Raw genomic sequence first — 14,531 nt, 5'->3', positions numbered from 1 at the left:
TCAGGACCAGCAACTCGTACACGACCAGCAACTCGTACCGCGGGAGCGACTTGCACGGGCCAAGAAAAACCCTTAGTACCAAAGTCGCCTACGCTAACCCAGTTAGCGGGCTTACCTGCATATGTATATAGTCTAAGTACATTTTACCCCCCGAGCTGCATGTACAATGCATGCACACCATATACCGACCCGATACAAGAATCCGGTACGAGTTGCTGGTCGTGTACGAGTTGCTAGTCCTGACTAGTGGCTCGCCCACTAGTCAGACGGTCGATTTTGAAGACCTGACGAGTATCCCAGTTCTAGTTTGGATATTGTTTGAGGGGTATCATCAAGTCAAATTCTCTGGAATCCGACATAATCAGCCAAAAGACAATGACCACACCACGTCGATGGAAAGTAAGAATCGAAACGTCATCGCGAAACCCTCTCTTTACAAATACAACGAGCTTCCATAGGTTTTTTTTCCTATCGATATGGAAACCTGCACATCATCGAGATAACTGAGCTGCTTCTCGAGAACCCGGTCATCCGTTTGTGACTGAATTTGGTAGTCAGTGAGGTTGGGCAACTCTTCGGGTACAGGATCCTGAACCAATCAGTTTCAGGCTTCGTTCTCCTGTGCCGACCTGCTGGCAACGACCATTGGGCACCATCAAAGAGAGATGGGAGGAGAAGGGCAATGCATCCGGAGTTTCCCTGACTGTATTATTCGGAAACGATGAATGGGGAATGGCCGGGATTAAGGTAGGTAACGGTGATGTTGCCTTGCATTTCCTCGTTCGAGTCGACACCTTTTGATCCAAAAAGGGCAACTGTTTCGCAGTCATCTCAAGATCCACAAATTTATACGGAAAGTTCTTCGAAGACGGAAGCATACCCAAGCTACCCTGGTGCAGACTGCTGAAATCACGGTTGTTGTCCCTGAAAGAGACATCTTGTGACAGCCACTAGTTTTGAGCTGATATAGCCAAAGGTTAACAGGGGCCTCTCAAGGAGTTCCGCTTGTTGTGTGGGGAGCCTTATTCCCAATAACCGCTTGATCACGAACATGTGGTAGCTTTGATGCTGATGATGCAACTAGTGTAGCGTGTTCCTTCTGAACCCGTGGGTTTCATCAACATCAAAACAATTCAAAACAATTATAAAAAAAGAAAGCGGGTGGTGGATCATTGTTTACACTACTGTCTTACTGGAGACCCCCACTCAGAAGGGACCACTGAGAAGTTGAATTATTGTGATGTAACCCAGATATCCAATATCATGAACTGGCCTTGCATCAAGTTGATGATTTGCCGTGTGTATGCACGGTGACGGACCTTGCTTCCGGGCTGAAGCCTTCACAACAACACGAAGACGGTGTGCCGAATCGGATCCATGCCCTATAGCAGTCGTGGTTTTGGCTTTGGTGACAAAAGGCCATTTAAACATGCGGTGGATCGCTGTTCGGATAAAGTTGCTCGGGCTGGTCGACTTCGGGGTTGCTTCTGGCCAACCTGAACCATCCGACCAGGTACCAGTCTAGGGTGCAAGGGATACTTAAAGGCTGTGGTTCTTTGCACTGTGTATCGCGATGGCGCTCATGTTGCTCCAGTACCACCGTCACTAGAGAACATCGTCTTCTCATCTTCTCAGCTGTGTCAGCATAGAGGTACCGTGTGGCTGAATGTTCGACTTTTTTTTTTCAGAGAGAAAGTCAACTGTCGGCAGTGATCCTGCGCTTAGCCGTCCGTCCATGACGGTCCGTAAAGTTCAGCGGTGTTGTGTTACCATGTGGCACAGGGTCTGGCCAGTGAGACAGATCTGGCAGGAGTCGGCTGCAGCTAGGGCTTGTTACTGTCCACACTGTTTGCTCCCGGACCGCAGGGTAAGGGGCACGTCACTATCGTTTTCCAGAGGTTGACTTCATGGCTTGTGGTTGGTGCAGCGTACATGAAGTGGTTGATGACTTGCTTCTGCAAATAAGAGAATTGGGAAGTGAGATGGATAAAAGGGGGGGTTCTAAGACTTGGTTGCATTGCTAGCCTGGAGGGGGTTAACGAACGTCAAGGGGTACAGCGGTTGACCTGTCAACCCTCTAACGTAATGACGATAGAGGGTTGCTATTGACTCTCAGGCTTTAGTGTTTATAGAAATCGAAAGTGGACATATGAAGTCGGTTGTTGTCATGGAACATCGAGTTATGATATGGTCAAAATCGCTGCGTACAAGATCAACTCCATACTACATGATGACGATGAAAACAATTCCTAACAACCTGAGCTAACTATATCTTGTGTCTTGTGAATTTAGGGAGATGAGTATAGTTCATTACCATCAAATCTCATATTCGACTGTTAGCGCGAAGCATTGTCGAGGCTGGTCCACCATGTACCCTCAATATCACTTCTCATGTTCCAAACAACAGCCAACCGCAGGGAATTACACTTCCAACCTCCACTCCGATCCTCTGTTTTGCTAAACAAGGCCATATATCGCAACTTGAAAGCCAGGTTTCAGCGCCTCATGCAATGGCTGCATTGTGACAGGGCCCAGAAAAGCAAAGTTCCGTCCCATCAGTCATCAGGCCCCTTTGCAAGCAAAATACACGCTACGACTTTAACTTTCCAAACCAGTTGACGGCATTCTCAATTGACTTATGGAGATTCTTCCGGGTATATCTGGTTCTCAACACTTGTGCCAATCACCTCTGGCGAGTTCATATGTAAAGAGGACTCCCCCATGGACAAATTTCTAGTACCCCTTCAATATCAGGTGGAAGAAAGGCATTAGCCTCCCATCACCAAACTTTGAAGAAGCTCTACATATCGACCAACTTTAGCTGACCAGTCTAGAATATCTGATCTTCCCTCGTGTAACCACAAGGATCAGCAACATGGCGATCTCCCATGATCCGCCCAGCGTCCTGATCGGTCCAGGCGATTTTCACACTGGCCCCTACTATATCATCATCAGTGGAGTAAGTGTCCTACTAATCCATACTCATCTCAACGTCGACTTACATCCTTCTGAGTTACCGGAACGGACAAGCTGGCAAGATGTGAAAGACTTCATAAAGAGCCAAATCCCATGGAAACTCGACCTCTACGTTAGCATCTTCGGAAAACGTCAGGATTCAGGTTGGGTCCGTGTTGTAGGATTCAAGGCGTTCAATCATGTGAGGAGTATGTCTTTCGAACTGCAAAAGCAATCATCTACGCCGGTCTCTCTTACTAACCTCGTGATCCTGCGATTAAGGAGTTTTGGGAGAGTCACTTTTTCGAGGCCGAGAGATACTCGCCCACAACCCCGGTTACGACGAGACTGGAGCTGGCCTCGTCCTAGTCAGAGCTCCCTTCTTCAGAGATCGAAGCCTCTTCATCAACCCAACAGCGTTGGCTGATCCTGATACTGCCGGCTCGACTGTTCAAGCAGCAGAGGAGTTTATCACCGCGACCACCCCGATAGCATCAAATGCTTCCTCCGAGCAATCCTATCCAGAAACTTGCGCTACCTCACAACAAGCACAAGCACAAGCCCAAGCACAATTACCAAACCTCTTCCCCCCCACACCCCCCAACACTCCCAAAGCCTCCCGCTCAATCTCCGAGCCCTCCCTCTCGGGATTTCGGAAAGTTGCAATCACATGGCGGGAAGACTCTATTAGTAACGCCACCCGTAAATCAAATACTCATCCCGCTTCCGCATGGCCTCTCTCCCTAAACACCCAAGAAAAAATGGGTTCCCAGATCAAGTCCGAGCTCGCCCCTCTTCTGGCCCGCGGCGGCAGCGGCCCTATGCATCCTCTCGAAACACTCGAATGTTTCCCTGGTATTGCTTTGGCCACGTTTAGTTCGCATGAGCTTGCCAGGCGGGCGATCAAGGTGTTGAGACAATCGGAACGGTTGAATGCGAGGCCGGTGGTGGATGAGGTGTCGTCACGGGAGGAGGTGCAGGCGACGTCGCAGGGACAGACGACGGCGGCGGCGACAGCGGGGAAGAAGAGGGTGGGTAAGAGGAGGGCTGGGGCTGGTAGGACTGCGTCTGCTCCTGCCGCGGCAGAGGGAGGATCTGGGGCTGGAGCTGGGGTTGGGTGTGATGTGGGTGATGGGTTTCAGGTTCGTTACGACTCTCTCTCGTTGAATGATAGTATTCAGCATGAGTTCACAAGACTGATTACATTGAGGAAAGCAAATAACACAGGGGAAAGATAAGGAGACTAGGCCATTGACCTCGGCGAAGAGGACTTCGACCACAGCCTCAACCGCTGCTCGCAAGACTCCAGCCGTGCTTATCGTCAACGGTAGCTGGAAGATATAGGATCTTAAACCCCATATGACTATGATATGGGCTTCGACACAAAGAGGAGGTTTATTACGAGCTAACTGAAATACAAAGAGAATGGACACATTGATGGTCAGCAGTTGGCTCACAGCAGATGGATATGGGAGTTTCAGATGAGAGCAGAAAAACAAGAATGCATACCTGGATGAACTGTTGATGAGCATAACGAGGCTACGAGGCTACTATTAGGTGCACACAAGACGGAGTTTGGATTGGTATACAACAAGTTTGTTATTTATGTACAGCCAGTAGACTGTTCAAGCCCTTTCTTCTCTTTCATTCCCTGTTTTCTTCCTGGGCTGCAGCAGGCACATGAAATAGATACATGCACAACGGTTGATCGTCTTGTTAGAATAACAAGGATATGATGAATCTGAAACATTTCCCAGCCTTGTTGATGTGGGTATTAAGTTGCTCTTGTTTGGCTTGATGATATAGAGAAGTGATGGAGAAAATACATGCCCTGTCATGAATGAACTGTGAGTAAGATCGTCCTATAGGGCACTTCTAGATTTACCATGTTGTTCCATGCTTTTGCCAAAGCCCCCATGTTCGCTGAATGACAATGCGTAGAAGCGTACGGCCTTCGTAACAATCGCGCGTCCAATAATGATACCTGACAAAGATGCAACATCAAGAAAAAAAAGATTTCCTGTCCTTAACAACAATAAAACAAAAGCTCCATCATCTAAGATGGTTTCCCACTTACCTGCCCTTCGCCTCAGGGGAAACGTCTAAATCGCCGATACTTGTCCCGTGAACCTGATTCCTCATGAGAGTGTCCATGAGCAAACGAAATAGTCACACCAAACGCCGCCCAGGGAGCAACTAGTAAGACTATGATAATAGGAGAGGAGGATCAACGGACCAAAGTGAAAATATCAGTGCAAACCCTCAACAACCTCATAGGGTTGTTCCTTCCGATATCCTCGCCCGTACTTTGCTGTGATCTCCTCGCCATCGCGTATGTCTCTCATGGCCACCAGCATCACCCTCCACTTTCCAGTGATTTTCATGACTTTGAAGACCGCTGACGGGCTAACGCCATCATGACGAACCTTGCGAACCCAGTTTCCCATTTGCTGAGGATATATATCTGCTACCAGTTGGTCGTGAAGATCAGGTCGGCGGACCTCCATGGCCCACTCGTGATTGTGTCTGTTGCTGTTGTGATTGTTCAATTGAGCTTGGCCGCTGGAAATATTTGGGTGACTATGATCGGAGCTGTAAGAAGTGCCTGTCGTGCGTGGTGGCCGCAACTCGCCGACGAGCTCGCCGAGACACTCATCCGCCTTGAAGGAACCAATCGCACGTACACCTGCACCTCTGGATCCGTCTTCAGTTATGCGCGGGATTTGTGGGAGCCTTTTTACCAGACACTTGCAGGACGACTTCTCTGTCGTCATCCGTTTGCTGTTGTTGCAGAGGCTGCAGGCCTTCTTGTCCGACTTTGAAACAGACATAGGATCCGATGGCCACGGGTCTGTCCAACCGAGCGGTGGTGGCTGTATCTCCCAGTTGTACTTGAGACGGTCATAATGATTCGCCTTGATGAGTTTGAACTGGGACAAAAGCGGCGAAATCTCATCAAGAGACAACTCCGATGTATCCACAGATTCCCAGGAAAATTCTGGCAGTTCCAAGTACTCCCAGATGGACTTTTCTAGTATTTGGCCCATAGTGCACATTCTTCGGACGGCCTTGGTGCTGAGCTGAGCATGGAAGTGGGCAAGCTGGTCCTTGAACATTGCCAGTTCCAAGAACCTATCGTCTGATGGTAAAAGGCACAAGAGCCCATTATACTCACCGCAAATGGTCCGCCAACATTTTCCCTCACGAACGTAGTCGTTAAGCTGGTTTCTACCAGCTACGTCCCAGTTGAGCTTACGGAAAATCTCACCCCAATCGATGTGGGATGATACAGGGCGATCGAATACATCCTTTAGACCATTTACTTGAGCTGTGGTTTCGATACACTCTGAGAGCTTCATCTTCAAAAACCGACGGAGGAAGACTTGTAGCTCCTGGCTGATCTGTTCTGCGTCGTCAACATGATCAAGTAGGTCGAAGCCGCCTCCGGAGATGGGTACCGATCTAGAGTACTCCCTCCATTTCCTGACCAGGCCAGCCAACCTCAAAAAGGCTGCTTTACTCCATACCTGCTCAACCGGTGGGCTCTTGGCTGTTCTGAGCAGATCGGCAAGGTGCCCGAAAGAAGTTGCTTCATTGTTTGGCTTCGTTCTCTTGACCGATGACTGCATTGGTGTTTCTGCAGGTCTCTTAAGTCCCACATCGGAGGCTGCTACATTATTCAAGATTGATGGACTTTCTGAAGTTTGATGAACGTAGGATTGGATGATATGGGCAGGAAAGCTACTCGGCTTGATTGCAGGAGGAGGTTGTAACATTCCGTACGAAGCTTGCTGAGCACTGAAGGTTTGCGTTTGGAAATCCCGGTCAAATGCCTGAATAGCTCCATCGAATGGTTGGAGAACAGGCGGTCCCACAAACCGGAGATCTGGTACATTAAACAGCGGCGTGGGTCCAGTTACCACGCGAGGAGGTGCTGTCGATTGCTGCAACAGGGGAAATGTGGCTTGTACTCTCGGATGCTCTTGGTAGCGATCAGCAGAATGACCCAAAGCCCGAGCCTGAGAGGGATTCAGAATCACTGGTTGAGATCGAGCCATGTCGGCTTGTTCTTGCTGTTGTAGAAACACGGCAGTTTGTGAACGGGGTTGTATTGGTAGTTGCTCTGGAGCTGTTTGTCGTATGTCCTGAGGTGCCTCTGGCTCTGAAATAACTTGCTGCACTCCCGCGGCTGCCTGTTGTACTTCTGGAAGTGCCTCTGGCTCTGTAATAACGTGCTGTGGTTCGAAAGCGACCTGCAATGGGCCACGATCAACCCGTCCTGGATCAAAGACAGACGTACTGGCTTCAGATATGTCTGGCTGTGGTGTTTCATGAACCGTGGAAGAAACCGTGCTTGGCATTGAAGGTGGTACTGTTGAGTCTAGTTGTCGAGAGTAATAACTTTTAGCGTCTTGGAATTCTTGCGGTGGAGGTCCCGAGACTGGATGTTGTTGTTCATGTTGCTGACCTGTTGCCGGCGCAGAATCCGATGGTATAGAGTCATTTGACAAACGGCGCCGGGGAGAGACGGCCTCTGGTTGCTTAGGCTGTGCCATCATTGCCATGGGCTTCGTCTTGGCTGGGACTGCCATCTTGTCCATGGCCGTAGCATTAGAATTGATGCGAAAGTCTTGGGCGGAGATTGCAAACTGATCAGGGCAGGCTTCATCGCAGAATGTGTAATTTGGCGGATCGTCGGGTGATGAGTTGTATTCAACATTGATTGCTATCGCGTAATTTGGACCAAGATTGAGAACTTGATGGTATGTACCCGGCTCAGTAACCACGGCCTGGCCAGGAACACAATAATCAAGTGTATACTCAACCCCCCATTCGTCCAACTTGGCAGGAGGGATATGGCGGCTTAGATGACGGAGTGCTTGCGAACAGCCGCGCATTTCAGGAAAGTCCTGGCGCATTCGTTCTTCCAGCTTTGCAGTAGAACTCGGCTTGATAAAGCACCAAAACTTGTTTTCACCGGCACGTAACAAGTTTTCAGACCGGACGTGGGCATCTTCTCGATGCATGACTGTGATTGTCTTACCAGTAAGGTTGAAGTAGATATACTGGGTGTTGATACCTTCTAGGACTGTCGGGCCTCTGCGTCTCAGCTTATCTCCCGGAGACAGCTCGACATCATCAAATAGCGGATTGCCGATAATGTACGGTCGGGCTCCATTTGGCGGGTGTGCGGCAGTAGAGTTCCACAGATGCTTCTGCTCTTTGAACGACCAATTTTGCTTCTCGGTCGTAGGGAGGGGAAACTTGGGCCACCTAATTCTTGGTTTCTTCCCAGTGTCAACCTTGATGAGGCCCAGGTTGTCCTTTCTGTAGACAAAGGAGGTCGCATGGTTCTGATCTAGTCTACCCATTTTACCAACTTGGAGAGACGGAAGATCTCTGACCTGAAGTTTGAAATAGCCTCTGGCATGCACATCGGGATGGAGCGAGCATTGTTCAAAGAGCTCCTCATTGAGGACATGGATGTCCTGGTAGGTGCAGTCGAAGAGAGGGGCGCTGTCCTTGTGAAGAAGAAGCAGCTTGGGAGACCGGAGCCGAGTTGGCTCTCCGGACCGAACTCCTACATCAGGACCAGTGACGCAACTTATTGACGAGTTCGTAGGGATACTGTTTGTAGTTGGAAATGGGGCTGGTAAAATGCGTCGAGGGGCCGATAAAGCGGCGTGTATCTCGTCCTGGGTTGGCGGTCCCGGCTGTGAGCTCTCTTCTCTGTTGACTGCGCCAACTCCCGCATTCGGGACAGCTTCCGGGACAGTTTCCGGGACAGTTTCTGTGGGCCGGCACTCCTGTTGCTGATATCGCGACTGGGTTTTTTGCTCTTGTTGAACTTGTTGCTGGCCATTTTGCTGGTTTTGTTGTTGGGATTGCAGTTGGATTCCTTGCTGATTATGTAGCTGGTCTCGTCGCTGGTGTTGTAGCTGCACCTGTTGTTCTACTGGTTGTTGTGGTTGTAGCTGAATTTTCTGCTGGCCTTGCGACTGGTCCTGTTGAACTGGTTGCTGGTCATGATGCTGGGGCAGAAGCAGGGGTTGGAGCTTGAGTTGTAGCTGGACTTCATGCTGGCCTTTTGAATGGTTTTGTTGTTGTTGGCTTTGTAGCTGATCTTGCTGTACTGGTTCTTGCTCTCGCTGCACCTGTTGCGGCGCTTGACCCGCTTCAACAATCTCGGCAAGAACAAACTGTTGCTGATGGTGGACAATTGTTGAAACGTCGACTTGAGAATTGGGAGTGTTGGGACCATTGGCCAATGGCGCTGGAGGGATGTCTGAGGATAGGAAGTGCTCATCAGCCAGCTTAGCTGACACATTATCGATACGAGCTATGATCTGTTCAAATAGGTCTCGGGCCGCTTTAACATCAGGCGGTTTGACTTTTCTGATCAGGGTTTCTCCTTCGTCAAGGTAGCGGCGCAGGTCGTGACCAATTCCGCCCAGGTCATGAATGAGCGAGTCGACCGCTCTTCGACGTGGACCCTGACCGTCCATTGTTGTGTTGCACGAAGTGGTGAGCCCGGAAGCTCAGCAGAGGCTTGAAGCTGGATTGCCGCAAACCAAAACGATATACAAAGCCGCGGGAGCGACCGAGGTGTAAGTGGAAGCTGGATGGATTCCACAAGCGATTGAGGGGAAGGGATGGAGTATGAAATCGGGCTGGGCGAGCATTCTCGAGGTAGTGCTCCCCGCCGGCCCGTGACGCTGCAGTGGGTCAGTAAGTCGATCAGTGGAGGCGCATGCGGTCCTAGGGCTGACCTGAATCGAATCTAGGTAGCTTCGCCAATGCACTACACTATAAGGAACATTCGGAACCTATCCGGCCGCTGTGGAGAGAGGGAAACTGCCCGGCTGCCCGCACGGCCCGTCCTTGAACGTGACCTGAACCCTTTTCCGCGGGCGTTTCTGGGTTTCGTCGGTGTTTGTTTATGCCAGGTGTACATACACAGTAATACGTACAAATGGACAATTGCTTGTTTTTGGGGAGGTGAAAACGTCCTGTAGTACGAATGTCAATTTACAAGCAGGGGCAGCCTTTCCTTCCAAACCGTCTACGAATACTGTCACAATGAATGATCGAGCAAGTTCAGTCATTTCCGAAAGAAATTTTTGTTCTAGTTAGAGGCAACTGCGTCAGTAGGCAGTCACTTCCTTCAACACAATCAATTGCGTTCGGACATGGTTCCTTCCCTCCCGTCCCGCGCGTCTTGAATTTCCACGATCCAAGTCGGTCGAATTGAACTTCATCCGTCTGACCCCTTTTCTGAATCGCAACATACACTTGACGGAATGGAAAAATTCCGGCTTGACCTGCCATCCATCCTATAATGACAGTCGCCTTTATTCTATCCCTCAACACACTTTGAGATGTGTAGGTAGGTCGGATGTTTTCAGTTTTATCGATAAGGCAAACCTCCCCGGTCAGGCCTGGGCATGGAAGCGGAAGCCAAGCCAAGAGCCGTCTCCACTTCTGCTGCAATCGATAAGCGCAATGAGTCCTACTTGATTGTAACTGTTCTTGTGGATGCCTGCCGCGCCGCCCCTTGCGTGCATCGTCACAGTTGGATCTCGGTCGTCGAACTCGGCCCGCCTCCGTCGCCAGTCAGCAGTGTCACCCAGCATTGGATGTTGCAAGAACTTTCCAATTTTTCTCATCAAAACTTGTGTTTCTCCATCAATTCTTATTCTACACCTTTGGCCATACGTGGGCGGCTGCTGAATCCCATTCTTGCATAAAATCAGTGTTTGCGATGGCCAACGACACCATGATCACGGATGATTATGTCGCCGAGCTCCTTGCCAAGGAAGCGAGTGAGGCCTCGATAAAGTATTCCTCAATGGGCCTCGAAGCGTTTAGATCGACAAAGTACGTTTGAGTCGCCGCGACACCGGGAGTTGAACCATTCATGACTGACCTCCCTTCACCAAAGACCTGCGAACAAGGCAAAGCCGAATACCAATTTCCTGACTCGCATCATCCGCGAAACCGACTCCCACAATGCCGCAATCAAGGCCAAAGAGGCCGCCGAGGCGCACGCGCGCTTGACTGGCTTAGAAGAAGCAGAAGAGAAAAAGCGACTCAAAACCAACCCCTCGCTACAGGATATACGACGACGACAATTAGGCGCAATCTCCTCGTTACTTTCCGGGCAGAAGAAAAGGCGTGGGGCTGAAGAAGGCACAAGAACGACGTCCTCCAAAGATCATAGGGACAGTAACTTTAGCGACAAGGACAAACATAAAAGAGGCGAGAGTCGACTTTCGGAAGACGAGGATACAAAAAATACAACACGAGAAAGGCGCCACCATCATCGCCATCACCGACAGCATAAGGACGAAGAGAGGTCCTCGCGCGAGGAACAGCGGCACAGAGACAGATCCAGATCGCGCTCTCCAAGACACCGTGAGCGCAGACATCGACATCGGTCTCGTTCCCCGCTCAGCAGCGACCAAGAAGATACGAAGCACAGCCGCTCGTCACATAAGTCTCGAAGCAGCAGATCCGAAAAGGAGAGCCGTTCCCGTAAGGACCGCGACATAATTCAAGAAAAACTATCCACCCACAGACGACACGGTCGGCTGGCCGAAAAAGAGAAGACCGACAACGAAGACTCCGATCCACTTGAGGACCTCATTGGACCAGCAGCACCGCCATCTGCTGACTCTTACCCTCCACCTGTTCGCACTCGTGGGAGAGGAGCAGGCAGAGGTGGAGCCGCCATGGACGGAAGATTTGCGAACGATTACGACCCAAGAGAAAACATGCAACTAGATGAGAGTGACCTCCAGGTCGCCAAGACTGACGACTGGGATGATATGGTGGAATCCTTCCGTGACCGGCAAAAATGGCTCAAGCAGGGTGCGGACAGACTTCGGGCTGCTGGCTTCTCAGAAGAGGACATCAAAAAGTGGGAGAAAACCGGCCCCAATGGGGAGAGGGATATCGAGGATGTCAAGTGGACCAAGGCTGGGGAGAAGAGGGAATGGGACAGAGGCAAGCAGGATAACTAGGCGAAATCACTTCTAGCGTCAATTTTCAAGGTCTATAAGAGGGACCGGCAAGCAACTTGTTTGGATCATGTTGAGGGGCGTTATTGGTAGCAATGGTTCTCATGGGATTCAGCATTACAAGGGGAATGGAGTTTAGGCTGCTGAAGATTCGGTGATTCAAAGTACCGGTCGCTTATGGGATTTGATTTTATGGTTACAGCAAGCGTGGTACCACAAAAACCACGGCACATTAAGGGGTTCAATAAAATGTTATGGTTTGCTTTTCCACCTAGCCCTTTCATTTTGGTTTTCCTTTGCTGCTCAGAGGCTCTAGAACATCTCGCTCGTTCATGCGAGAACAGTAGGCTGCAATGCTTTCGTGAACTTTCGGCCTATTTTGCTGATTGTGTGCCGGCCTGTGTCAAATCATGATGCTGCTAACGAAGGCTCGTTCAAGGATTGCAAGGAAACCCAGGTTCCATAGGTTGCTTCCTCAACCTGGACTGTCTTATCTGCTCTTCTGCTGGCCGTCCATGTCCAGCATAGGGGCTCATAGTGAAGAGACTGGGTCTGATCCAAGTCCGTGAGTTGCTTGCTGTGCGCATCTAGGATTTCATACGAATGAGCAAATAGACAAAAGAAAGTCTAACATAACCCTATTTTCTAATTCTCAAGTCTCTTGGTCTTCACTCTACTGCAGTCTGGCTCCTCGAACATGGACTCGGCACCAGTAGCATGTTTCGTTGTATCCTATAATCCAGTCTGTCATGAAAATTGCAAATTCAGACTGTACCACGGCCAGCTAAGGCGCCTGTAGGACAGAACATAGCCCTTTTATTCTTCCATCTGTCGATCTACCCGCGTTGTCCTCCTCAGACCCCTGAATACCGCGGTTCTGTTGTGATAAACCTCCCTCCTCAGTTGATCAAGAATCGTACAGTACAATGTACAACCTCCAGTCCTCTTGTAGCCAACAGCGCAAGTCCACCTCGCTACTGACGAACAGGCATACAGCCCCTCTATCACTCCTGCTCCAAAGCTCCCCACGTAACCTTGACCTTCTCACCATGCTTATTCTTAAGCTGAGCTCCCGGAACATCAGTCTCCACAACCCCAGCCTCATCAAAATCATTGGTCGCCCATAACCTTTCAACACAGAGCTCGTACGGCCCCGGCTTCCTGTCCGTAGTCGAGAACCCGATCGACAAAACCTTTTGGCGCAGCATTCCCGTCTGCGGCTCGATGACCTTACCGTGGTTGGTCCGCACAAAGTCGTTCCACTTAATCAACACCGTCTCCCACTGACCGGGCTTCTTCACGAACAGTCGATGCTGGTGCAGGTCGAGCGGCACCACCGACTCGGTCCGGACGTTGACAAAGTAACTGCGCGCGTCCGTCTTGACGCGGATCGCGAGGTAGGCATACGGATCAATGTCCCACAGGCCGCGGCCAAAAATGGTGGGCGGCCGGTCCAGCGTCCGGAAGCCGGCGTAGCCTGTCCGTGAAATCTCCCGCCGGTCCGTGGGCAGCTCTAGCGAGATGGTGCCGTGGAAGCGCGCATAGCTGCCGGGGATCGGGGTGTACGGTTTTCGGTCGCTACCGTCGCCGGCGGTGACAGTGGGGGTGGCGTTGGGCGGGGGAACCCAGTCGAGATGGGCGGTCGAGGAGCCGCCCACGTCGGCGTCGGAAAGGAGCTTGCAGTCTGCGACTGACTCGGGCGTCTGGAAGTTGTGGATCTCTCGTGGCCCCGTGGCGCCTCTGATGTTCTCCGATTTGACAACTGCGAACCCCGGCCGGCCAGCCAGCCCTATGTCAGCAACGAACCGTCGGTGTTCAATGGCGCATATCAAGAGCGTAAACTGGGAAATGGGTTGAGTTCCTCGTACCGATGTTGGTCAACCGCGAGAGCTCGTCAAGACTCCGGCTCCAGAAGCTCTTGAACGGAAGGGACTGTGTTGCGCGCATGGTTGTCTCCTATTGTTTGTCCAACGGGTCACCTCGAATAGACGATAAACTGATAAGGGTGATGGAGCCAGTCGGCTCAATACCCTGGACGCATCTCTTTTACGGTTACAGAGGCAACTTGTTCAGGAACCAGGACGAAGAGGCCGGGGTCGGGGTTGGCGCGTCTCCAATTCTCCGCATTTGATCGAGGTTGATGAGCTTTGACCAGGTAGTGGTGATCCAAGGAGCTCATTGGTCAGCATATCTACACAACCCTAACCCAGACTTGCTTTGTCACGAAACGAAGTTCGCCGGCAATCAGCTTTACGTACTCGGATCGCTCGTTGATAGCTGAAGCCTCTGAAATTTCCATTTTTCCCTCCGATGAAGTGTAATGGGAATCATTGCGACCCAATATATTACCAAAATGCAGCATTGTGTCCCTGCTTGGTAGGTCTTTCCGACTGTGTGATGGGGTCTTGATTTGCATGCGGGGGTGCGGTCCCGCTTTTTCTCGGCAACTTCCGAATAACCCCTGCACTCCAGCAACGACATCACATCAGGTGTCTGATGAAACAACATCCACCACTCAAGCAGCTTCTTGCCGACTCACGAGGCTTGCCACATTTC

The 14,531-nt window shown here is 50.7% G+C and overlaps 4 protein-coding genes across 4 annotated transcripts; 2 read left to right on the top strand and 2 right to left on the bottom strand.

The window, feature by feature from the left end:
- Nucleotides 1-2,875: 2,875 nt before the first annotated feature.
- On the top strand, nucleotides 2,876-4,903 carry NEUTE1DRAFT_89512 (uncharacterized protein; the record flags this gene model as incomplete). The annotated part of the gene is made up of 4 exons (XM_009857124.1): nucleotides 2,876-2,959; nucleotides 3,014-3,164; nucleotides 3,325-4,097; nucleotides 4,171-4,903. The coding sequence occupies 4 exons, from the start codon at nucleotides 2,876-2,878 to the stop codon at nucleotides 4,297-4,299; spliced, it is 1,137 nt and encodes a 378-aa protein (XP_009855426.1).
- A 301-nt stretch (nucleotides 4,904-5,204) lies between these two features.
- NEUTE1DRAFT_89510 (uncharacterized protein) lies at nucleotides 5,205-9,461 on the bottom strand (the record flags this gene model as incomplete). The annotated part of the gene is made up of 1 exon (XM_009857123.1): nucleotides 5,205-9,461. One exon carries the CDS (start codon nucleotides 9,459-9,461, stop codon nucleotides 5,205-5,207), a length of 4,257 nt encoding a protein of 1,418 aa, XP_009855425.1.
- Nucleotides 9,462-10,717: 1,256 nt separating this feature from the next.
- Nucleotides 10,718-12,245, top strand: NEUTE1DRAFT_89508 (uncharacterized protein; the record flags this gene model as incomplete). Its single annotated transcript, XM_009857122.1, has 2 exons — nucleotides 10,718-10,833; nucleotides 10,898-12,245. The coding sequence occupies 2 exons, from the start codon at nucleotides 10,718-10,720 to the stop codon at nucleotides 11,976-11,978; spliced, it is 1,197 nt and encodes a 398-aa protein (XP_009855424.1).
- A 446-nt stretch (nucleotides 12,246-12,691) lies between these two features.
- NEUTE1DRAFT_132638 (complex I intermediate-associated protein 30, mitochondrial precursor) lies at nucleotides 12,692-13,922 on the bottom strand (the record flags this gene model as incomplete). The annotated part of the gene is made up of 2 exons (XM_009857121.1): nucleotides 12,692-13,764; nucleotides 13,844-13,922. The coding sequence occupies 2 exons, from the start codon at nucleotides 13,920-13,922 to the stop codon at nucleotides 12,980-12,982; spliced, it is 864 nt and encodes a 287-aa protein (XP_009855423.1).
- Between the last annotated feature and the right edge of the window lie 609 nt (nucleotides 13,923-14,531).

This window comes from Neurospora tetrasperma (assembly GCF_000213175.1).
Source record: "Neurospora tetrasperma FGSC 2508 unplaced genomic scaffold NEUTE1scaffold_81, whole genome shotgun sequence".
NCBI lineage: Eukaryota > Fungi > Ascomycota > Sordariomycetes > Sordariales > Sordariaceae > Neurospora > Neurospora tetrasperma.
This window is presented reverse-complemented; position numbering and strand designations above follow the sequence as displayed.